We start from the raw sequence: 26,593 nt of genomic DNA on the forward strand, positions 1-26,593 counted from the left end.
CAAATTGCATTGCAACCATTGAATCGATCGTATGGCTCTGAGAAGAGCTCAGGAAACATTTTAGCTAAGAGCTAAAACTGTGGATACTAAAAGAATGCATTGCTGTCACAAACTACAGACAGTTAAACGACACACCATTCACTGAGGAACGAAACTGAAGAATTTTGAATAGAAACATACCCATTGCACTAAAATTCAAACACAAGGTTTGGCAGCTCAGTAGCCCACACTACATCTTGGAGACCAGGTGTATGGGGGAGGTCCTTTATACTATATATGGAGTGTTGCACTGTCTACAAGAAGCAATTGAGTGCGTTTCTAAAGTGGAGTGATGAACATTGACAATCTAGGTTGATTTGCACTTCTGCCAGTCATTAGAAGAAAGCAGGGCATCAGCTGACTAAGATTCCCAGTTCAAATATAACCTTTGCAAAGAGGTCCTCATTGATTTTGCTGTCTTGCTTTCACAGGAAGTTTTCTTTCAAAAATTATTCCTTTAAAGTTTGTCACTAAATATTGTGATGCATTCATTGATCCTTGTTCCAAACAAGGCATTGCCCTTTCAACAATGGCTGGGCTCACTTGGGTGATGACAATAATGAAGGAGAGAAGAGTGGATTGCAGTCCTGCCACACCGCTCCACCTCTCCAACACTTCCCTCCCTTCCCCCCCCAGGTCACATACACGAAACTGAGCTGGGCTGCTCCCATCTCCAGCTCCTTCCTGCAGAGTTCCAGCCAAGTAACACTCTTGAATCTTTGCAGAATGAATACAGGTACAGTATACATCACAAAGTTTTCTCTATGATGCCATTTTCATAGCCCTATGTTTTCGGTTTTCAAATTGATAAAAAAAAATCTATGACAATTCATTGTAAAACTTTGTTAAATAAGTGATAGTATATAGAGCGTATTGCCCATACATTAACATTAGAAACATTTGTTTTGTAAGCACAGTGAAGATACACAAGGATTGTAATCTGTTAAGATGCCTTATCCTAAATTTCCTGTTATTTTTTGCATGTCTTGATGTTTAAAGAATGAGGAGTGCCGGTTGGGAAGAATGTCGAGAGGCAATCTGAAGTAAAAAGTGTAGCCAGAGCCTTATAAGAGTAAACACATACATCCTCCTAAAAATGTTCACCAGCCAGTTAACCAATTGTGCCCTCAAACGGTTGCCACAGATAACATCTTTTCTGCCTGGTAACTTTACACACCTGAACTCTGATAGACTAAAGGACTTTCTCATCTTTTAAAAAGTGTTTTAAAACTAGATTCCTTGGCAACAATTTGATTTCCAGTAATCCAATTGGTTGTGTGGCTTTTGTTACATTTAGTGGGTCAAAGGACACAGTACCACTGCTTAGCTTCATGGATGGACCTTATGACTGGAAGATGATAAATACCAACTAGTGTCAGGTGCTTTACCAGCTGCCTGCAGATGGGAATTCGAGCTTCATCACAAGAACAGGACTGCAAGATCACAGTAATACTACAGAGATGAGGTCTGGATAAGCAATAAATTAGGTCAGTCTTCCACTGGATATTCCTACTTTCATTTACTTTGCTGTCTCTATATACCACTTAGCGAGTTGAGTTAAAATTACCTTCAGTCATTAGCCTTGTTGAGAGTTACCATAAGCCTGACTTCTTCATCAGATGCATAACCCAACCCCTCTGCCACAAGAACATTACCCAGACAACTGGCTGCTAGGCATGCCTCACTTTTGAAGTCATACTGTACCTTCAAAACCTTCAGCAAAAAGTCAAGAGAGAATTTCCCTGCTGTGGGTGCCATGGTTGAGACCACAGTAGTCTGAGGTCAGTGCCTCTCTTGCACTTTCCATGTGCCCAGTGCTACTGAGGATCCGATAGGGAAGTCTCACACTCTACACTGTATCTGGAGTTGGTTGAACTACGTTGTAGTCTACATATTGATTGTAATTTGCACAATTCACTGAACTGATGTTTCCTTTTTCTCTATATACAAGGAAGATGTGGAAAGGAAGGGAATCAGCTGCGTGTTGACAACAGGATCTTTGACAAAGGATCGATAAACACAGCAGGAGCCTAACAACTATAAAAATAATTGGCCCACCTAGACCACACTGACCATCAAATACCCATTTACTGCAATCCTACATCAATCTCAGTTATTTGGCCCACATTCCCATCAACACCCCCCTGCCCCCTCCCCCCAGATTCTATCACTCACCTGCACACTCACGTTTTTAAGTGGCATTAACCTACCAACCTGTACTGGAAACCAAATCTCTTGGAGGAAATCCACAAGCTTATTGGGATAGAACCACACAGATGGCACTGGAAGTCAGGGCAGAACCCAGGACATTGGTGTCTTGAGGCAGTGCACCTATCGGCTGAACAGCTGTGGTGTTTTAAAGGTTGTAATCTCTAAAACAGTTCAACCCCTCAAGCAGTTGCTACAGACTACTTCTCTGGGAAACATTGAGAACTAATCGGAATTGGATTGCAAACTGGCCTCCTTTAACACCTCTCCCCCCAACTTCTCCTTAGGCAAGCTCCCAGCAATGCTCCGGAGAAGCTGGCACAGGCTCTGAACTCACACCCAATGTCACCACTACCTAAATTTACCACCTGAGTTCTGCTGATACCAGTGTTAGTTCCATTCAGACCTCACTGTAACAGGCACAGTATGACACAGGAGTGAAACAGACAACAAAATCCACCCCCTTGAGCACACACTGATTCAAGGGATAGACACAGAACATATAACACATCAGAGCAACAGGCTGCATGGTCCAGCTGGTCCATGCCAGGATGAAAAGGGTTAAGAGGTCAGAATGAAAAGTATTTGAGAAGTGATGTTGGTGCCCTCGCTCTTGATCATCAGGGTTTATTCCTTTGCACTGAAACTACCTCATCACTTAACTTACCTAATTCTAGCAATGATCTAAATGTTACCTATTTTTGTTCGATGAAATATTAACTTCATTAGTGTTGTAAGATCAGCTTACTACTGGTTATTAAGTATGATGTTTAGACAGTTATCAGCTCACATGCTACCAGTGCCTGGGAAAGAGAGAGGACAAAAGCTGCTAGGCGCAAAATAAGGTTAACTTTAACTTTTAAAAATCTGAACCAATAAATTAGTGTTTGGAAATGGGAAGTCACAGTCACATTAGTGAAAGGTGATTGTTGGTAAAGATGACTTGTGCAGAGTGTTCACTCCTTTCAGTGAACACTACCAAGCCCTTAGGAAGAAAAGCCATTTGAACAGAAGCAACTGCCACAATCTTGTCACTGAACAGTGCCCTTGACATTTGCTCGCAATATATAATTGAAAAAGTGGATCGTTCTGCAGAAATCGATCTTAATCGGTTGAGATCTTTGCAAAAGTCGTGCCTCGTTTCTTTGGATCCATGAGCCATTTCATCTCCTGATGTTAGTCACTGTGTCTCATGTATCATCTTCCCTGACCCAAAGACACAAAGCAACTTAGTCACAAATGGTGAGAATCAGCTTAAGGTGAAGGCTTTGAAGATCAATAGTTCAGAGCGAGCCCCATTGGAGTTTGAGCCCCAGCTGACAGCTCACGATGACTCCCAAAGCAACAAACACTTGTTTCCTTCAGTAAGAATAAGTTCGTTACTCTGTAAGACATGTTGTTTGTCACACTTAAAAGGCAACCACGACTCGGACATTTCAATGTCAGCTAGACACAGATCTCAATAGGTGTGGTGACCAGAATCCTGGTGTTGTTGCTCTCCCTTGATGCCCTCTCATAGCTGCTGTTAGATGAGAGGGAGCTGGACGTTGTCACAGACGTGAAACGCGAGGATGGAGTTTCCATGGAGATGCCATTCTTTGCAATGCTGCACACGGGAGACAGACTCTGTTGCTTCATCCTGGCCACCAGGTCTTCCTCCGAGGAAGAGCTCCCATCAGCAATGCTGTTACTGCAATCTGTGTCTAGCATCCACCGATAACTCAGGTACCTGAATATCTCCTTGACTGAGCACCTTCGCTCCGGTTCGATAGGCAGAAGTTTCCGGAACATGCGGAGAGCATCATCGGTGAACCTCCTCCACTGTGATGGCACATTGGACCCTCTGCGTTTTTGCCATCTCACAAATTCATCGTAGAATGAGTCTGAGAGGAGGGCTTTCTCCCAGGGGAAGTTCCCCGTGAGCATGCAGAAGAGTAGCACCCCGAAAGCCCAGATGTCAATGCTGTACTCCACGGAGAAGCCCTCATGCTTGGAGGCATCGCAGAGCTCCGGAGCAGTGTAAGGGATGGTACCACTCACCCGCTTGACAGGAGTACCAGCCCGACGGGTCATTCCAAAATCTGACAGTTTGACCTTGCGGCACTCCTTGTCAAAGATGAGGATGTTCTCGGGCTTGATGTCACGGTGTACCAGCTTCCTACTGTGCAGATAGTCCAGAGCTAAAGCAACTTGGTGCACACAGCGTTTGGCAATTTGTTCAGGGAGACCAACCTTTGAGAGAATAATGAACACATGTTGAAACCAGGCTTTATGTCGTGAAGTAACTTTTGACACAAGAACATTGGTTTGCCAGAACACAACATTAGGACTGAGGTGCTTAGAGGGGGACCAGTATGGTGCAGAAGCAGGGCCTTCAGCCCACTGAGTCTAGACTACTGAACACTCATTCACACTAATCCAAATTACTCCCAGTATTTATCTCCCACATTCTCAACATCTTCCACTTCTAAACCCACCCCATTCCCCCCACCCCCATAATTCTACACTCAAATTCCAGTGGCCAATTACTGCACAGCTTTGGAATGTCGGCAGAGGCAAACTGGAATACCCAGAGGAAACCCATGCATTCACAGAAAGTGCATACAAACCCCACACGGACAACACCCGAGCTCAAGAATGAACATGGGTCTCTGCTTCTGTGAGCTGGCAACTCATCGAGCTTCACCACTCTACCTCCCAAGAAACAAAAGTAACAGATACATCGCTAAGTTAGGGGATCATGGAGAATCCCTTAAGGGCTTGAAGGAGAATCATAAAGGGTGAAGGATTCTCATAACAGAGAAGGTGTCAATTGAAGGGGGAATATACTCAAGCAAGGACTTTCACTTGGATCAAAACGAAAATGTATTTAGTTAGAGGTCTTCAGACCCAGGGAGGATAAGAAATTGGGCTCTGGAAAGGGTCCAAAGGAGGTTCACAAGAATTGAAACCTCCCAGATACTGAAAGGCCTGAATAGTGCAGATGTGGAGAGGACGTTTCCATTAGTAGGAAAACCTAGGATCTGAGGGTACAGCCTCAGGATAAAATGACGTACCTTTAAAACTGAGATGAGGAGGAATTTTTTTTCTGCCAGAAGACGGTGAATGTGTGGAATTTATTGTCACAGAGAGCTGTAGCGGTTAAGTCATTGGGTGTATTTAAGGTAGATATTTATAGGTTATTGAATGGTTTAAGGGTTATGGGGAGAAGAAAGTAAAATGGGTTTAAAATAAAATCAGTCATCATTGAATGGTGGAGCAGACTTGATAGGTCAAATGGCCTAATTCTGTTTCTATATCTTATGGTCTGTGTTGGCACGTGGCCAAGTGGTTAAGGCATTCGTCTAGTGATTTGAAGGTTGCTAGTTCGAGCCTTGGCTGAGGCAGCGTGTGTGTCCTTGAGCAAGGCACTTAACCACACATTGCTCTGCGACGACACCGGTGCCAAGCTGTGTGGGTCCTAATGCCCTTCCCTTGGACAACATCAGTGGCGTTAGAGAGACTTGCAGCATGGGCAACTGCTTGTCTTCCATACAACCTTGCCCAGGCCTGTGCCCTAGAAACCTTCCAAGGTGCAAATCCATGGTCTCATGAGACTAATGGATACCTATAAAAAAAATCTTATGGTCTAAGTTTGAAATTAAGAAAGAGATGACTTTATAGCCAGGGAGATAGGACTGTTGATTTGACTGAAAGGAATTGGCAACAATTGAGCAAATTACAAAACTTTAAACATAACAAAAAAAAAACTTTGATATATATCCACTTCCTCTCAATTTAATGAGCATCAATTTTAATTTTAACTAATTTTTGGCCTTTGTTTCAAAGTAACTTTATTGAAGGTAATATCAAACACCTAAGTTTAAATTATCTTCTGCACTCTGGCCCCCATGTGCTAATCAATCACAGAAGTGCAGAGTTGCCTCGGCATGAAGTAAACCTTACAACAAAATAGCAATTAGGATAGATTAACCTCGACCTCCCACCCAATTCCCTCTACAAAAGTCTGCTGCCTGTACCTGTAACTGGCCAGGAGGAGGTTAGAAATTATTGTGTCTTATGCAAGGGAGGATAGTGGGATAGTAGCAAATCTCTCAAATAACTGAAGGACACTACAGATTAGAAGGTCAAACACAACACAAAATGGGTTGTGTACCTGAGGCGGAATGATGTCAAACAGATCTCCTGCTGTAGCATATTCCTGGGCAAATACATAATACTCATCGGTTTCAAAGGCGATGCCAAACATGTCAATGATGAAAGGTGAGGCTGACAGATAAAGGGAGATGCTGTACTCTCTGAGGAAACTCTTCAGTTTGGTTGTCTTCTTCCTCAGGAACTTCAAAGCCATTTTTGTACCTGGAGCAAGGAAAAAAAGTACTTTTATCCATCATTCACATAAGACCTGGGGTTCTCAGCCTAATTATAATTTTTTCTCAATACTTTTTAAGATTTTTATGCTCTATTGGTGATTGAGGGGGTTAAATATGGGTCCAACTGTGGAGTAACTAATGGTGTTATAGAAGTCTGTCACAGAAAAGTCAAAAAGACATTTGCAGCTTAGATCAGGTGAAGAGCAGGTTGTGGGCTATGTCAGCACTAAACAACCACCAGAAATCATCCTATCCTTAATGGACTGTCACATCTGAAGTACTGCTGCAAGATTTTCAATACAATAGGGGTATTTTGCACTGTGGTATACTGCAAACACAAAAGAATGCTAAAAGAGAGAAGAAAGAGCATTGATTTCCAGTAATTTCTGACTCCCCTTTCCTTCTCTCTTTTCCCATTCCTCATTACCCTCTCATCCCTCTTCTCCTTATCTGCCAATTACCTCCCTCTGGTTCCTTTCCTTTCTTCCATGGTCCACTATTAGGTTTCTCTGTCTTCAAACTATTTACCTCATCCACTTATCCCCTCTCAGCTTCTTACTTCATTCCCTTCCTCTTCACCTGGTCTGCCTGCTTGTACTCCTTCTCCTCCCCCCACCTTCTGCCCCTTTCCTTTCAGTTCCAACGAAGGGTTTGATGAATGCAGGTATATTGCATTAACCATATAACAATTACAGCATGGAAACAGGCCTTCTAGTCCGTATCGAACTCTTACTCTCACCTAGTCCCACCAACCTGCACTCAGCCCATAACCCTCCATTCCTTTCCTGTCCATATAGCTGTCCAATTTAACTTTAAACGCCAACATCGAACCTGCCTCAACCACTTCTGCTGGAAGCTTGTTCCACACAGCATTGTTCTAATACAACACCCAAATAGCTTCCAACCAATGGCTTTAAAGGAGGTGGTGCAGAAGTAGTGGACACATTGGTTGAAATTTTCAGAAATGACTAAATTCAATGGAGGCACTGAAAGATTGGATCTTCCTTGTTCAAAAAAGACACAAGGCAGAGAACTGTAAGCCAGTTAGTTTTAACACCTATTGAAGGCAAAATGCTAGAGCCAAATAATAAAAGGAAAAATGGCAATTTCAGAAGGCTGAAAGCAGGTTGAAACTCTCTGGTCCAATATTCTGTGGTCTAGCAACTCACATCCCCTGGCATGCGTTGAATATGTAGTACAGTTCAGTAACAACTAATTTTAACTGAGATCAAAATTTAATTAACATCTGTACAAATCAGTATCCAATGTATCTACCAGTGCAACTTTTGCAACTGACATGTATCAGAACTCTCCAGTTCTGATTTCCCACAGTGGTCCCATCATACTTACAAAGAAACATAGAAACATAGAAAATAGGTGCAGGAGTAGGCCATTCGGCCCTTCGAGCCTGCACCGCCATTCAGTGTGATCATGGCTGATCATCCAACTCAGAACCCTGTACCAGCCTTCCCTCCATACCCCCTGATCCCTTTAGCCACAAGGGCCATATCTAACTCCCTCTTAAATATAGCCAATGAACTGGCCTCAACTGTTTCCTGTGGCAGGGAATTCCACAGATTCACCACTCAGACAGATCTCCTGCTGAGGAAGGTGATTGGGGCTATTTCTGAGTTCCAGCACTGGTCAGGTCCCAAGGGTGCCAGACTACAGAGTTTCAACTTGTATAATCAAACCTGAGCAAGACTGTTTTGTGAAAGATTTGTCAGAGAGAGTTGATAAAGAGTAACCTGTAGATGTAGAGTATTTAGATTTCAAAAAGGAATTTGACAAAATGTCACACAGAAACTAAGAGCCTAGGATGTTAGACGATGTGTATTGACATACAAACATTGTAGATTGAAAACTAGCTGTCACATAGGAAACAGAGTTTGAATAAATAGGCCTTTTCAGGCTGGGGGATGAGTTAAGGATCCCAAGAAGTGATTCTTGGCTCTCAGTTGCTTACTGTTTACATTAATGACCTGGAAAAGGGAACAAGATGCAAGGCTTCCAAGTTTGCCAGTGATGTAATAGGTGAACCGACATATTGCAACTCTCCATATAGTGATTCTGCAATAACATATAGAGAGACTGAGTTAGAGTTTAACATGGGGAAGTGTGAAGTCATGCATTTTGACAAGTGGAATCAAAAGTCAGATTATTACCTAAATGGAAAGATGCTACAAATAATTACAGAGGGGTCCTGTGTCTAGTATATGTATCAGTAAAGTTAGCAGGCAAGTTTAACAAGTCATAAGGCAGCCAAATGGCATATTGGACTTCATTGTGAAGGTGCTAAAGTTTTAAAAATTGGGAGTAATAATTGGTGAGTGATACCAGAAATAAGGGAAGAATTTAGGCCCCCTTACCTACGAAAGAATATCGTGGTATCATGAAAGCCTAAAGGAGATTCAGCAGGTTAATGGGGTATCCTACTGGTAAACAAATTGGCCCAGTATTCCTTGGAGTTTGAAGAATGAGGGGTGACCTTAATCAAACTGATAAGATCCTAAGAAGCCTTGATAGAGGCAAATGTTGAAATGTTTCCACTTTAGTTATAGAGTAAAAGGCTTTTCAGTAAAAATGAGGCACATAGAAAATTCTTCTTTGGAATTAACTAGAGGAGAAATACCTGAGGTGATGACAGATAACTATTTGAAAGATTGAGGAATCGAGGGTTATGGGAAGCTGGGATAGAGGGAAGCTGAAGGCAGCATTGATCAGCCATGATCACATTGAATGGTAATACAAAAGGGGTAAATTGATTTGCCTCAATACAATTGATAAATTGTATTGGTCTAGTTAATAAAAATGAAAATATTTCTATGTTCTGACATAAAAGGCACTGCATACTTAGAACAGATGACATGCCCATTCCAACTGAATGATGTCTGCAGTGTTACACACAAAATCGAGTCAGGAACTTCTCTTAGAAGTTTCTCGTAATCCTGCAGTACTCTGAAGGCTTGAGAAATGTAGAGTGAAAACTTTGGCTGATCAGATGAGGGTTTTCCCAACATCCCCAGACTGCCTAATGTGTACAAAAATGAATAATGGTCTTGCACATCCCTCAGAAATGTCTCTGAGCCTTACACGTGATGAATTTGTTTGACATACAGCGACAGAGAGTTGTCACATGGTCTTGGCAGGATTTGATAATATATTGCCTCTCTGATTATTTAATGGGATTGGTGCAAATGATTCCAAAGATGTCTGCAATTCTGTGTATCCACTGCTTGCTGAAGCAGCTCCCTGGGTCACAGGTCTTCCACTCAAATCTACTTAAAATTTTGATCCTATCAACTGTGTCTTGCTGCAGAAGATCTCTGCTGGAAATAACTGAGGTTGTTAGTATTCAATTAAAATGTCAGTAATGTCCTAAATGCAAACATGGACTATTGCTTCTCTCCCTAGCTCAAATCCTCTATCTTAAGGTCTCTCTCAGAATCAATGGAGATTGATGGATCAGTTCCCTTCCACCACAAGTCTTCAGCCTTAACATTAACGTCCTTACAAACAACAACACATGTTTGTACAGAGCTTTTAATATGAGCAGATATTTCAATGTGCTTCAAATGAGTCAATTCAAACCAAAACTAGCATTGAGCAAAAGAAGGGGGCATTGGCATGGCTGACAAAAGAGCAGCTTTAAGGAAGAAGAGCAGCTGGAAGAAATTCCACAGTTCACTATCTACACAACTGGAAGCCTTGCCATTAATAGTGGAGCAATGGAAATGGGGTGTAGGAGAGGCCAAAGTCACAGGATCTGGGAAAGCTATTGAAGGATAAGGCAGACTGAGAATCTGGAGGGGGAAGTGGAGAGATGTGAACAACAGAACAAGAAGAATACCAAAAAAATAATGGAGCAGATCCAACACGGTCCCCAGAAAGAACAGCATCAAAACTGCATTCTGTGCTCTTCTTGGTGGTATGCATTTCAGTATTCAAAGGAAATACTGAGAACGGACTCTAGGGCAAGCAGAGATCTGAATGCTGCAGTACTGCTTCCTACCCTTTGAGGGAGCTCAGAGACTACATCATTCCTTAGGAGGAAACAAACCTCTGATGAACCCCGAGGTCAGCTTGTGGTATAGATGTGCTCCCACTCAGTGGGGGGAGGGGTAGGGCAGGAGTAAATAACAATGGAGTGGAAGCATGGTTTCAGGCTGCTTTTCAAATTAGGGTCACCACCCTGAATCTCCAGCAATCAAAAATTAACCCTTAGGACTTTCTAATAAATGTTCTCAGGAGTAACATCACAGTAAGTATCAAATTATTCTTCCTCATTCTTATTGATAATTAACAAAATTAAAGTTTCAAAATATTTCAGATGGAATGACAACCTCTTTAACTGGCTAGGCAGTTTGGAAATGGAAGGTTCCGGTCCAAAAACTCGGTCACACTCCCCAATCAGCAAATAGTCTACACCTTTATTCCTTCTACTAAAGTGCATGACCATAAACTTCCCTATAGTGCATTCCATCTGGTACTTCTTTACCCATTCTCGTAATGTATCTAAGCCGTTCTGCAGACTCCCTCTTTCTCAACACTATTTGCCCCCTTCAGATATCTTTGTATTGTCTGCAAACTTGGCCAAAAAGCCCTCAATTCTGTCATCCAAATCATTGACATACAATGTGAAAAGTAGCCATCACAAAGGCGTTTGCGGCATTGATTGTGTGGATAGTCAGGGGCTTTTTCCCAGAGCTGAAATGGCTAGCACGAAAGGGCAGAGTTTTTTAAATTAATTTATTTATGAGTTTCTACAATATAACAGGAGAAAACCCACCAGCAAAAAAGAGATGTATACAGTGCAAAACAAACATGACTAATATACAATTCATAATAATAAAGAAAAAGCACTCAAAATAAAATCATATAAAGTTAGTATCCTCTGAGAGGGCATAGTTTTAAGGTGCTTGAAAGTAGGTACAGAGGAGATGTCAGGGGTAAGTTTTTTTACGCAGAGTGTGGTGAGTGTGTGGAATGGGCTGCCGGCGGCGGTGGTGGAGGCGGAAACGATAGGGTCTTTTAAGAGACTCCTGGACAGGCATATGGAGCTTAGAAAAGTAGAGGGCTATGGGTAAGTCCAGGTAGTTCTAAGGTAAGGGCACGTTCTGCACAGTTTTGTGGGCTGAAAGGCATATATTGTGCTGTAGGTTTTCTATGTTTCTAATGCTGAGTATTCCCACTGTTCTGTGTTTTGTTTTCAGTACAATTCCTTATTGGGTTCCCATCACAGAAACCTTTTTTGGTTTTTATACTTCTGGCTGATCCCTACAATCCTCTGCTGCGCAACCTTACCACTTTGTGATATTGGTGTCACTCCCCACAAAGCCCAGGGCTCAAACTCTCCAATATTTTAACTCCCTTAACCTTCCAGACTACCAAGGACCACGTCATCAAGAAATCTTGGTGGTAGCAATGAGGGGCAGAAGACCAGTTCCTAAAGCAATGAAATGCAAGTGATGTCTTGGGTACATAACAGAGAATGAGAGTGGAGATGCTCAGAATGAGATCAAGAAGACAACAGCCCCATGAGAAGGAAAAGGACTCATACATTGTTGACAAATTCAAGATCAATTTGAAGTTATGGAGCCATATATTTATACAACATGTAAACAGGCCCTCTGGTCCAACAGTCCATGCCAACCAAGATGCCCATCCAAGCTATTTCCACTTGCCAGCACATGGCCCATAACCTTCTAAACTATGTTCAGGTCCAATATAGGGGTTTTGCTATTGCTTGCTTGGTGGGCGCGAGCATTAATGCTTCCTGCTGGAAAAGGCAGGAGGAGGGGGAGGATTGATGCTTTGCTGCTGCTTGTATGTGGGAAGGGCTTTAGGTTTTACCATTTTTTTCTATCATTTATTCTTTGGGGGCTTTCTTCTGTTTTGTGGATGCCTGCGAGGAGTAAGTATTTCAGGTTGTATACTGTATATATTCTCTGATATTAAATTGAACTATTAAAAGTTGATATTGTACCTTACAGGGGAGTTACAAAATTACTTCAACAGAGCGTCATCAGAGACTGGCAAGTTAGATGTATGTAACCAGGGCTCAGAAAAGAAGACTAGTGTCAGTATAATTACTCCAAAAAATATGTGGCGGCCTTGCAAATTAAACACAGACGACTTTCTGTGTCTAACGGATCAGTGGATTCAGTCCAGCTTAGTTAATGATTCAAGATTTGACATTTTGAACAATTAGGCAAGATTACCAAATTGAAGGAAATGGCCTCTTAAAAAATACAAAGGAATTTCCGCCAGTTCAGAAAGTTAATCTAAACTCTGAATACCAGCTGGCAGTGGGGGCTCCATTGTATAAGCAGGAGGGATGGGGAGGGTTGGTCTGTGTGTGAAGCCCTCTAACCATTGCAGTAAGAATCACAAGGATTTTGGCTCAAAGCAGCAAGGTGTGCCAGATGTAGAATGCAAGGGCACATGGGCAGAAGGCCCCTGGATATAGGGCTAACCTGTGCAGAACATGCAGTGGAGCTCTGTCTCAGTGGGAGAAAGGAACAACTGCAGTCATAGAGCAGTACCACACAGAAGCAGATCCCTCTTCTGTCTAGTCCCATCTACGTGTACTCTACCTGCACCCAGTACTCCATAGTTCTCCATACCCTTTTCATCCATGTATATATCAAAACTTCTTTTAAATGTTATAATGAACTTGCATCTACCACCTCTGCTGGCAGTTTGTTTCACATATTCATCACCCTCTGAAAGACAAGGTTCCTCCTCAACTTCCCTTTAAACATCATAAAAAATGTGGAAATAAGGTTTGTATAACATTGAAGAGGATGAGCAATATGAAGAGACTATTTTAAAGTGAGAAGAAGGAATAATAATTTAACTATCTATCAGAATGATCACACAGCCCCTGATTGCTTTACTATCAGGAGGATTATACATGACAAAGTTCAGGAAGATGCCATGAACAAGAAGCAGAGTGAAGTTAAGAAGGTATGTCACCCTTGTAAGCATTAGGCAAATAACAAGTGTGCCTTCTGATCAACAAAAGGCAAGACTCATCCATGATGGTGCTGGACTATGGCAACAGTTCAACAGGTCTAGAAAGCAAACTGTTTGAGAATATTGAAAGTGGATTGTAGAGTTGTACTCATCCTAAACACATCCTGTTAAAGCTCCTGCAATAACATAGAGATGTTGAGGGATACCTACACAAGCATCAAGCGCATAAAACTGAATGTGCCAGTCTAATCTGCTGTGTGCATAGCCCAGTACATGTTTCAACACTCAAGTAGAAGAATTAAGCATTGTGAGGGCCATGGGGCATCAGTGACAGTAATGGAGTTTCAAGGTAGTGGTAGATAAGACGGCTCAACTCTGCAGAAATTATAAAGTGACCCCTAACACAGTAGATGATCACATTGCCCACATTTCGAGCATAATATGCCCATGTTAGCAGTCTCTGCTAATGAAGGGTTTCAGCCCGAAACGCCGACTGTACTTCTTCCTATAGATGCTGCCTGGACTGCTGTGTTCCACCAGCATTTTGTGTGTGTTACGCCCACCTTAATGTCATTGAAGAGAATCAATGTTACTTGACAAGTGACACATATCAATGTCCCATTTGGGATGAAGGTATTGCAAAATGTTCTCAGTAACAAAGGATAAGTTGTTGCAAAGGGTCCAGTGTTGTTGAGAATAACATGAAGAAGAAAGTCTTCAAGAGCATGATGCCATCTTTTAAACACTCCCTTGCTATAATACCAAGCATTTGAAAAAATAATTTCTCATAAAAGAAACTAATTTCTTTTGGTTTGTGATCAGATGAGAGGCTCACTTTCGGGAACTCTATGGTTCATGTTCTGAGTAGTTTTTATTGGTTTACTTTTTTATTGTTTGCCCCAGTTGCTCTTTTATCACACATTGTATGTTTGTCAGTCTTTGCTGTGTGGGGTTTCTTGTGGATCATATTGAGTTTCTTTTTTTGTGGATGCCTGTAAGAAGCCTGTAAGGTGTATATGGTATACATATTTTAATAAAACATTTACTTTGAATTTTTGAACCTTGTGGAAGGTCAATAGAATATGTACTAGCTTACAACACTTTTGTGAAAACTACAGTACATGTGTAGAAACCAGGGACTCAGTTAAAAGAGGGAAGGTCATGTATTTTTCTGTTTAGCAATACAGTGTGGAGTAGGCCCTTCAAGATGTGCTGCCCCAGGAACCCCACAACCTCAATTAACCCAGGCACTACTAATCTGTGAATCAGAGTTGGCAACCCCACTCTGAGACAGTTGTATGGATGAGAAGTTCAATAAAGAGGAACAGGCAGCATTAGAAATTCTGATGTAAGGTTAATGAAATTAAACTGGATTTGCATTGGGTGAAATATTGGTTTTGACTTCTGCTTTCTTCATATTCTCTATAATGCAAACATCCCTTAACCCTACAAAAGCTAAATTAACTCTGATGTAATAGAAACATAGAAAATAGGTGCAGGAGTAGGCCATTCGGCCCTTCGAGCCTGCACCGCCATTTATTATGATCATGGCTGATCATCCAACTCAGAACCCCGCCCCAGCCTTCCCTCCATACCCCCTGACCCCCGTAGCCACAAGGGCCATATCTAACTTCCTCTTAAATATAGCCAATGAACTGGCCTCAACAGTTTCCTGTGGCAGAGAATTCCACAGATTCACCACTCTCTGTGTGAAGAAGTTTTTCCTAATCTCGGTCCTAAAAGGCTTCCCCTCGATCCTCAAACTGTGACCCCTCGTTCTGGACTTCCCCAACATCGGGAACAATCTTCCTGCATCTAGCCTGTCCAATCCCTTTAGGATCTTATACGTTTCAATCAGATCCCCCCTCAATCTTCTAAATTCCAATGAGTACAAGCCCAATTCATCCAGTCTTTCTTCATATGAAAGTCCCGCCATCCCAAGAATCAATCTGGTGAACCTTCTTTGTACTCCCTCTATGGCAAAGATGTCTTTCCTCAGATTAGGGGACCAAAACTGCACACAATACTCCAGGTGTGGTCTCACCAAGGCCTTATACAACTGCAGTAGTACCTCCCTGCTCCTGTACTCGAATCCTCTCGCTATAAATGCCAGCATACCGTTCGCCTTTTTCACCGCCTGCTGTACCTGCATGCCCACTTTCAATGACTGGTGAATAATGACACCCAGGTCTCGTTGCACCTCCCCTTTTCCTAATCGGCCACCATTCAGATAATAATCTGTTTTCCTATTTTTGCCACCAAAGTGGATAACTTCACATTTATCCACATTAAATTGCATCTGCCATGAATTTGCCCACTCACCCAACCTATCCAAGTCACCCTGCATCCTCTTAGCATCCTCCTCACAGCTAACACTGCCACCCAGCTTCGTGTCATCCGCAAACTTGGAGATGCTGCATTTAATTCTCTCATCCAAGTCATTAATATATATTGTAAACAACTGGGGTCCCAGCACTGAGCCTTGCGGTACCCCACTAGTCACCGCCTGCCATTCTGAAAATTGTTTGAGTAGAAGTTAAGGTCTAATTTCTCCATAGTGACTAAAGCTTTGCTCTATCAAAATGGAATCAATTTTTGTCCTTAAATTAAACCAGAAAACGCTGGACTTAAGTGCATTCAGCGTCTGTGTAAGAGGAAACAGAGTTAAGGTTTTAAGGTAAAGACCCTTCATTGGTGCTCAAAGCTGAAACATTAACATTTTTTGTTTTCACACATACTGACTGACTGGTTTGAGTATTTCCACTAACTGTTCTTTTTATTTCAGATTTCCAGTATCTTCAAGGTTTTTGATGGAAATTATTCCTTACGGAAATTTGGAATTTATTTCACCAACCTTCCAAGCAGTGCATTCCACATTCGTGCAACTTGCTGAATTGCTTTCAAATTATTTTCTTGTTTGTCTCCTGAATTCTATCTACTCAATATACCTTTGGGTGGCTCCCTCAGTTTTGGAAATCCTACCAATAGAAACTAAATATCCTGGGTGTGCCTGCCACTAGCTACTTCTCAGTTATAGAAACAGAACCTAATGCTGGCTGAGTCATTTGTTGGTGGCACAGGGCCAGATTGGTTAAGTGTAGCCTACACCCATTCCCCAAAGAATTTTAGGAAATCAATTGGTTTATTATATTAATATTACAGTTTCATAACAGCACACATATCTGAAATACCAGAGTTAAACTCACATTTTTGGATCAGTTTGGGTCTTGTAGGATGAACACAACTGATAGAGGTCAATTGGGTATCATCTGGCAGCAAGGGGTGGTCTCAGGGGCACCATATTTCAGGTGCCACCTCCTCACTTTCAATGTACCAACACAGCCTTCGTTGACAATTAAGGCCATAAACTTTCATGGTATCAGTGATTCCTGCCCTCTGATGTTTCTAACACTGACTAACTACAGGGAGCACCTTAATGCTCTGGATTGATATCTCTAGAGATTCCTCCAAATCTTTTAGCAAGAAAAGCAAACCAATATCACTCTCCTCCCTTCCAGGACCAACATGCCCTGGACTGAATCCCTAATTACACTCAGTCAGCTCTGCTGTTGAGTGTGGGGGATTGCTGGGGTCTCAAGAGCAGGTTGGAGGCGGAACTTTTGGGATGGAGCTGACAACCTCAAGTCAGTGAAACTCTCAAAGTCCAACATGAATGGCATAAGGAGTGGAGAACCTCTTGATCTACCACTGTCAGGTAGCTCCTGCCACACTGTTGGAGGACTGTGGCTCCCACCTTGGCCTCACTGGCAGATCTTGGAACTGAAAATAGAGAGTGCAAGTGACACAGCTCCAATCTCCAAGGATTAGTACAACTGGTTAGTAATAACCACAAACAAGAGAAAATCTGCAGATGCTGGAAATCCGAGCAACACACACAAAATGCTGAAGGAACTCTGCAGGTCAGGCAGCATCTATGGAAAAGAGTACAGTTGACTGTACTCTTTGGGCCAAAACATTGACTGTACTCTTTTCCGTAGATCTGTGTGTTGGTTAGAAATAATATTCACTGAAATGTCTCTGATCTTTAGTGTAGCTACACTAAACCACCAAATCCATATTATACACTACGTCTGTGCAGAGACTGCGGTCCTTTAGCACTGCCACTTTGGAGCAAAGGTTTTCTAGAATTAGGCAAATTGAATGGGGTGGTACAACAAGAGGGTGTCAGGATACTGGGACTGTTAGTTCTCTCTCCTCTGAACAATGTGTGGGCTCAAGAAATGAGCACAAAATCCATGCCACTGAGGGAGCATCAGAGGAGGTGTTCTAATAGTCTGTCATCTCAGGAGGAGGTAACCGATGGCCCAGTTCCTTCCCGCTCTGCTGGTTCACACCCACCTCTCAACTCATCAGCATTCATTCTCATTCTGTTTGAGAGAATGAATTTTGCTGCTGCATTTATTGATAAAACACTTCTTTAGTTGCACAGAGTTGCGAGGTTGTGCTGAGGTGCGAAAGTTATTTCCCATATCAGGCTGAAAAGCACTCCCTGTAGACATTCTACAGTGTTGAAACACAATGGACAGGCTGAGCCACAGAAACAAATGCTCACATCCAATCTCACAACACGCACACATACTCCTGTAGTCTGCTCCTCTGTATTAATAGTCCCATTGTCAAGCTCTGATGTAACTCTCAAATAAATTCCTAAGAAACGCTCAGGATTGAGGGACACATCTCCACCCAAGGTGTGGCCTCTCAACGGTTCTAAATCTGGAACACTTGGGCTGTGTCAAAACATGCCAGCAGCCGATCTTAAACAGGTCGGTGTTGTTACAGCAAGGGATGAAACTGGTGCTGTCTCACCCAGGACAAAGTCAATGCACAACCCTCAAAATAAAGGGGAATAGACAGAATGAGCAGAGCACTCCTGTGGCCATTCCCACCCAATAATAAGTACATCCTTTTGGATACGGTTGATGGGGACGACCTACCAGGAACAAGTTGCAGTGGTTGCATCTCTGGCACCGAGACTGGACCCTCAGCTCAGAAGGGAAGGAGGGAAAAGAGGAGAGCAGTAGTGATAGGGGATTCGATAGTTAGGGGGACAGATAGGAGGTTCTGTGGAAGAGATTGGGATTTCCGGATGGTCTGTTGCCTCCCTGGTGCCCAGGTCCGCGATATCTCGGATCGAATACTCAGTATTTACAAGAGGGAGGGTGAGCAGCCGGATGTCGTGGTCCATGTAGGGACCAATGACGTGGGTAGGAAGAGTGAGGAGGTCCTGAAAGGTGAATTTAGGGAGTTAGGTGCCAAGTTAAAGGACAGGATCTCCAGGATAGCAATCTCAGGATTGTTACCAGTGCCACGTGCAGGCAGGTTTAGAAATAGTAAGATAGTGCAGATCAACACGTGGCTGAAGACATGGTGCAGGAGGGAGGGTTTCAGATTTATAGATAATTGGACAGTTTTCCAGGGAAGGTAGGGCCTGTTCCGGCAGGACAGTCTACATCTGAACTGAAGGGGGACAAATATTCTTGCAGGTAGGTTTGCTAGAGCGGCTCGGGTGGATTTAAACTAGATACAAGCGGGGGAGGGGAACCAGAATGTAGGAACAGATGTAGGGAAGAAGGAAGAAAAAGAAAATAGTAAAGTTGTTTGCACCGTTAGAGATAAACAGAGAGAAAGAGGTGGAAAATTTCTTAAATGCATTTATTTTAATGCTAGGAGCATTATAAGAAAGATGGATGAGCTTAAAAGCATGGATTGATACCTGGAAGTATGATGTGGTAGCTATTAGTGAAACATGGTTACAGGAGGGGTGTGATTGGCAACTGAATATTCCTGGATTTAATTGCTTCAGGTGTGATAGAACTGGAGGGATAAGAGGGGAAGGTGTTGCATTGCTTGTCAGAGAAAATATTACAGCGTGCTCAGGCAGGATAGATTAGAGGGCTCATCTAGGGAGGCTATTTGGGTGGAATTGAGGAATGGGAAAGGGGTAGTAGCACTAATAAGGGTGTATTATAGACCACCAAATAGGGAGCAAGAATTGGAGGAGCAAATTTGTAAGGAGATAGCAGATATTTGTAGTAAGCACAAGGTTGTGATTGTGGGAGATTTTAATTTTCCACACATAGACTGGGAAGCCCATACTGTAAAATGGCTGGATGGTTTGGAGTTTGTAAAATGTGTGCAGGATAGTTTTTTGCAGCAATACATAGAGGTACCGACTAGAGAAGGGGCAGTGTTGGATCTCCTGTTAGGGAATGAGATAGGAATGAGGTATGTGTTGGGGAGCACTTCGGGTCCAGTGATCACAATGCCATTAGTTTCAATATAATTATGGAGAAGGATAGGTCTGGACCCAGGGTTGAGATTTTTAATTGGAGAAAGGCTAACTTTGAGGAGATGCGAAAGGATTTAGAAGGAGTGGATTGGGACAAATTGTTTTATGGGAAGAATGTAATACGGAAATGATGGTCATTTAAAGGTGAAATTTTGAGAGTACAGAATCTTTATGTTCCTCTTAGGTTGAAAGGAAAGGTTTAAAGTTTGAGAGAGCCATGGTTTTCAAGGGATATTGGAAACTTGGTTCAGAAAAAGAGAGATATCTACAATAAATATAGGCAGCATGGAGTAAGTGAGGTGCTCGAGGAATGTAAAGAGTGTAAAAAGAACCTTAAGAAAGAAATTAGAAAAGCTAAAAGAAGATACGAGGTTGCTTTGGCAAATTACGTGAAAATAAACCCCAAGGGTTTCTACCATTATACCAAAAGGAAAAGAATAGTGAGGGATAAAATTGGTCCCTTAGAGAATCAGAGTGGACAGCTATGTGTGGAGCCAAAAGAGATCGGGCAGATTCTGAATAATTTCTTTTCTTTGGTATTCACTAAGGAGAAGGATATTGAATTGTGTAGGATAAGGGAAACAGGTAGGGAAGTTATGGAAACTATGATGATTAAAGAAGAGGAAGTACTGGAGATTTTAAGGAATATAAAAGTGGACAAGTCTCCGGGTCCTGACAGGATATTCCCCAGGACCTTGAGGGAAGTTACTGTGGAAATAGCAGGGGCTCTGACAGAAATATTTCAAAAGTCATTAGAAACGGGGATGGTGCCGGAGGATTGGTGTATTGCTCATGTTGTTCCATTGTTTAAAAAGGATTCTAAGAGTAAACCAAGCAATTATCGACCTGTGAGTTTGATGTCAGTGGTGGGTAAATTGATGGAAAGTGTTCTTAGAGATGGTATATATAATTATCTGGATAGACAGGGTCTGATTAGGAACAGTCAACATGGATTTGTGCGTGGAAGGTCATGTTTGACAAATCTTACTGAATTTTTTGAAGAGGTTACTGGGAAAGTTGACGAGGGTAAAGCAGTGATGTTGTCAATATGGACTACAGTAAGGCCTTTGACAAGGTCCCACATGGAAGGTTGGTTAGGAAGGTTCAATCATTAGGTATTAATATTGAAGTAGTAAAATGGATTCAGCAATGGCTGGATGGGAGACGCCAGAGAGTGGTGGTGGATAAATGTTTGTCAGATTGGAGGCCAGTGACTAGTGGTGTGCCTCAGGGATCTGTACTGGGTCCAATGTTATCTGTCATATACATTAATGATCTGGATGATGGGGTGGTAAATTGGATTAGTAAGTATGCAGATGATACTAAGATAGGTGGAGTTGTGGATAATGAAGTAGGTTTTCAAAGCTTGCACAGCGATTTAGGCCCGTTAGAAGAGTGGGCTGAAAGATGGCAGATGAAGTTTAATGCTGATAAACGTGAGATGCTACATTTTGGTAGGACTAATCAAAATAGGACATACATGGTAAATGGTAGGGCATTGAAGAATGCTGTAGAACAGAGGGATCTAGGAATAATGGTGTATATGGATATCTCATGTGGATAGGGTGGTGAAGAAAGCTTTTGGTATGCTGACCTTTATAAATCAGAGCATTGAGTATAGGAGTTGAGATGTAATGTTGAAATTGTACAAGGCATTGGTGAGGCCAAATTTGGAGTATTGTGTACAGTTTTGGTTACCGAATTATAGGAAAGATGTCAACAAAATAGAGAGAGTACAGAGAAGATTTACGAGAATGTTACCTGGGTTTCATCACCTAAGTTACAGAGAAAGGTTGAACACGTTGGGTCTTTATTCTTTGGAACGTAGAAGGTTGAGGGGGTACTTGATAGAGGTGTTTAAAATTATGAGGGGGATAGACAGAGTTGACGTGGATAGGCTTTTTCCATTGAGAGTGGGGGAGATTCAAACAAGAGGACATGAGTTGAGAGTTAAAGGGCAAAAGTTTAGGGGTAACATGAGGGGGAACTTCTTTACTCAGAGAGTGGTAGCTGTGTGGAACGAGCAGAAGTGGTTGAGGCAGGTTTGATGTTGTCGTTTAAAGTTAATATGGACAGCTATATGGACAGGAAAGGAATGGAGGGTTATGGGCTGAGTACAGGTCAGTGGGACTAAGTGAGAGTAAGAGTTCGGCACGGACTAGAAGGGCCGAGATGGCCTGTTTCCCTGCTGTAATTGATATATGGTTATATGGTTATAAACAGCTCAACCACTAAAGGCAGAAGATGCTCAAAGATCACCAAAGGTTTCATCACCAAACTGGGATATGTTTTACCTTTGTATTAAGGACAGGGTGAAGGGCTTGCTTTTTATACACCAATGCAGCAAAAAATACAGTATCCCCAGTGGTTTACAGCTGATCACAAGTTTTTTAAAGCACCGTAATACTCGACTCAAGAATAGCTTCAGTCCCACAGTTATCAGACTATTGGACAGACACATCTGAAATGGTAAAAGATGAACTCTTGATTTCTCCAATCAACCTCATCATGTACCTTGCATCTTACTGTTTGTAAGTACTGCAGTTTCTCTGTAACTGTAACACTAGATTCTGCATTCTGTTTAGTTTTTCACTGCCTCAGTATACTAAGAGTGGCATGGTTTACTGTGTGTAGATAGTACATAAACAAACTTTTGACATAAACCAATAAGGTAATAATTTGTACACAGCAAGGTCCACAAAGTCTTCTAATAATCCATTTTCAGGGAGTATTTTTGAAGGATAAATATTGGTCCTATCAGTATAGTGATATGAAATATAGGTTTTCCCTGCTATCTGAAAGTACAGCGTTCCTATGTAACCTTTCGTCAGCCGAAATGGCGTATAGCAAAGAAGTAATTACCATTAATTCATATGGGAAAAATTTTTGAGCATTCCCAGACCCAAAAAATAACCTACCAAATCATACCAAATAACACATAAAACCTAAAATAACACTAACATATAGTAAAAGCAGAAATGATATGATAAATACACAACCTACATAAAGTAGAGATAATGTATGTATAGTGTAGTTTCACTTAACCAGAATTGGGAAGGCAGCGAGCACACTGGAAGGTTCACGCATTTTTCTATCGTACAGTTCTTTGTAAGCACTCAAATCATCCTGCAAACCTGCTCTAAACCTACATGCCCTTTCAAAATTAAAGTCATACTTCTCTGCAACCATTACAGCACTGTCAATCGTAGTGAAAATTTCACACAGTTCAAAGCTATGGTGGCCTGGGGCACGCTGCCTCTATAACGGCACACTGAACACTATTTTTGCTTTTCGCCACTCTCGCTGCTGGGGGTCACTCTCTTATGGCTTGCTGCAAAACGAACACTTTTTTCGTAAAAGCGAAAATCCTCTTCGGATTTCTTTTGGTTAGCGAAAACAGGTACTAATGTAGGTCTTTCATAAAAGCAAAGTGGCGTAAAGTGATCTTTCAAAAAGCAGGGGGTACCTGTAGATGTCTTCACATAAGAGGCTTTATTTAACACCTCACACAAAATTTGACAGCTCTGTTACCATGACATGCTCAGTATAGCATAGGTCTCTGTATTAGGGAACTTCAGTTGGGACCTGGCAAACTTTCAACAAACTTCCAGTCAAGATGGCGCCTGCATAAAATGCTCCTTTGGTCAACATCTGGATAGATCATAAAACTATATATTTCACTTCTTTTATGTCTTTTACATTTGTTTTTAATTTTGGATGTGATACTGGAACTTTTGGAGCCTGTGCTTAGCTGTTTGGAGATCATTTGGGTGTTCCAGTGCTCTGCAGTCTCCAAGAGGATTCCAGAAGACAGAGGCAGTATGTGTGAACCTCATGATGAACTGCAGGAAGGGGCATGAGCCGATGTTTGGCTCCGTTGCACCGGTTAAAGCTTCCATCGTGCACAAATTAAAGTGATGAGGGAGATTGAAACATTGAGGTGAATGTAGAAGGTGAGTGCTAGCTGCCTGCTTTTTGATCACTCTGGTACCAGAGAGCGGAGAGTCTGCCGCTTTGCCTGGAGAATGTTACCCAGGTTCTCTGCTTTTTGGATATGGACTTGAATTATAGACTTTTTTTCAGTCTTATAGTTTTTATATTCTGCGTTTTTCACGCAGTCTTTCTCATTTGTTTTCTGAGGGGGGGCGGATTTGGGAGTTGATGTACATGTTCCATTTTGTTTGTTTTTTTCGTATGGGAGGAGGGATGTGCCTGTGCCATTTTTGTTTGAGTTTTGTGTGGGGAGGGAAGATTTGAGGGTTGATGATCGTGCTTTCTTTTTTTTCTTGGTTTCATGGCTACCCAGAGAAGAAGAATTTCAGAGTTGTATACTTTGATAATAAATGAACCTTTGAACCTTTAATGACAAAGACCTTGAAGGCACTGAAATTTGTTCCTGACCTTGTAATGAGAGCCTGTGCCACAACAGGTTCACCTGAACCGTTACCAAACCTAACACTAGAGCTGGAATCAGGAGCAGGTGTCCCACCATCCAGTCAGAGAGGCTGTAGCTACACCTACACTTTATGTCCTGGGTTTGTTGTAATGCAGCACAGAAACAGGCCCTTCAGCTTAACTCGCCTGCACCGACACGGCTTTTCGTATGAAACGCATCTGACGGCTCTGCACCTGTATTCACTGGATTTCAGAAGAATGAGGGATGACATACTTGGAACCTATTGAATGATGAAAGGCCTTGATTGAGTGGAGGATGTATCCTATGGTGGGAGAATCTAAAACCAGAGGACACAGCCTCAGAATAGAAGGACATCATTTTAGAAGATGATGAAGAACTTTCTTAGCTAGAGAGTGATGATTCTGTGGAATTCATTGCCACAGGCAGCTGTGCAGGCCAAGTCTTTATGTATATTTAAGGCAGAGGTTGATAGATACGGGGAAAAGGCAGGAGACTGGGGCTGAGGGGGAAATGGATCAGCCATGATGAAATAGCAGTGCAACCTCGATGGGCCAATGGCCTAATTCTGCTCCTATATCTTACGGTGTCATAAATGAAGGCGAGCAGATTAAGGTTAGAGCATGGAGCATTCAAAATGATTGGTGGTTTGTGGAGAAGATACCAGAGATTTTGGAGGATTGTGATTCAGCTCTGATGCTAGAGCTTGGTGTATAGAAGTAGTTTCAGTATGAGTACAAGCTTCTGTTTACAGTGAAGAAGCAGCTACAATTATTACATACCTCTAACCTTATGGATGACCAGGTCCACCTTGCCATAGGTTCCTTTTCCCAGCTCTCTAATCACCTCGTAGTACTTATTCACCTCCAGCCGTTCCAGGTTCTGAGCTGTGAGCAACTGGAGCTCCTCCAGAACATCGCTCGTTCCTCGGGTCATCAGTGAAGAATTCATGGCCGCAGAAGGGCAAAAATTGTAACAAGATCAGCTCTGGCACTACCCTCAGATCCTTTGCCCTATAGGGAGATGAAACAGTAAGTTCTCATCATTATCTCAAGGTTAAATTCAGAAACTTCATTTAAGCCAGAACAGAAGATCTAATCAACAACCCAAGCAGTGCTGTTCTCACATCATGTTGCTTCTCCCACATCATACCTCTCAGAAGATGTGCTATCACTCATGCTTTATCATTATATTGTTCTGGTACATTTTATACAGAATTGAAATATGTTGGTAAAACACAGCAGCACACAAAGTGAATGCCAAGTAATGTTTGATCAGCCAATCATGGTGATATCTGCCTTCAATGTATGGTCCATCTCATAAAGTACTTCCATGGTCTGGTAGTCAAATAATCCCTGTCCCTTAGTCACATTGATACATGAACAAACAATTCTGGAAGAACCTAGACAGTCAAACAGCATCTGTTGGAAAAGAAACCACTTTGCATTTCAGGTCAGAAACCTGAATCAAAACGTTGACCAGTTTCTTTTGGCTGAGTGTTTTCAACGTTTTCTGTTTTGGTTGCAGATTCCAACATTTACCATTTTATTTGTTTTCCATCACAGCTTACATGTCAGGAATATCCGATCATTAACGACAGGCAAGTCTAATGGCATCTGCCCCATAGCACCCCGATAATCAATCACAGTAAAATCTGGCCAATATGTCAAAATATTGTCAAACACAATGGCATCTGTCCAGTGCATATGGCCCATCTGCCCTGAGTATTTGTTCCACTGATCCACAATTCTCTGCTAATCAAAGCTATAGTTTAAAAGAAGAAGCCTTCCACGACAGCTTAGGCAGGATTGAAATGCTATTGGCTCTTCAGTGTGCTTGAAGTAGTTTCTTGCAAATGAAGTGTTGTAATCAAGGCCACCCTGCCACAAACACACACAGCAAATTCTTACTAAGAGGGATGAGATACGAAACAGATAAGGTGTGTTAGTAATGTTGGCTGTAGGAGAAATAGGTTTAGAATACTTAGAAATAACTTTATAGCTCCTCTACAAGATAGGACTTGGGATTTTGTTTTACATTCACCTGACAGACATATATTTAAAATCATCAGAATCGGATTTATTATCACCGAAAATTTACATGGAATTTGTTTTTTGTGGCAGCAGTACAGTGCAAGACAGTAAAAATTACTAAGATACATTAAAAATAAAATACATAAGTTAAGGAATAGTGAGGTAGTCTTCATGGGTTCGTGGACCATTCAGAAAGTTGATGGCGGAGGAGAAGAAGCAATTCCTAAAATGTTGAGTG

General features: G+C 42.0%; 1 protein-coding gene across 3 annotated transcripts in view; it reads right to left on the bottom strand.

Annotated features, from left to right (window-relative positions):
* Nucleotides 1–690: 690 nt before the first annotated feature.
* Nucleotides 691–26,593, bottom strand: part of LOC134336476 (serine/threonine-protein kinase SBK1-like) — an 82,175-nt gene continuing 56,272 nt past the window's right edge. For all 3 annotated transcript variants that reach the window (XM_063030737.1, XM_063030735.1, XM_063030736.1), the window contains exons 2-4: nucleotides 25,105–25,335; nucleotides 6,404–6,606; nucleotides 691–4,479 (exon numbers count right to left, since the gene is read on the bottom strand). In XM_063030737.1, the coding sequence (XP_062886807.1) occupies nucleotides 3,694–4,479; nucleotides 6,404–6,606; nucleotides 25,105–25,273 (1,158 nt within the window). In that variant the 5' untranslated portion in view covers nucleotides 25,274–25,335 and the 3' untranslated portion in view covers nucleotides 691–3,693. The remainder of the gene's footprint in view (nucleotides 4,480–6,403; nucleotides 6,607–25,104; nucleotides 25,336–26,593) is intronic.

This window comes from Mobula hypostoma, chromosome 22 (genome assembly GCF_963921235.1).
Source record: "Mobula hypostoma chromosome 22, sMobHyp1.1, whole genome shotgun sequence".
Taxonomy (NCBI): domain Eukaryota; kingdom Metazoa; phylum Chordata; class Chondrichthyes; order Myliobatiformes; family Myliobatidae; genus Mobula; species Mobula hypostoma.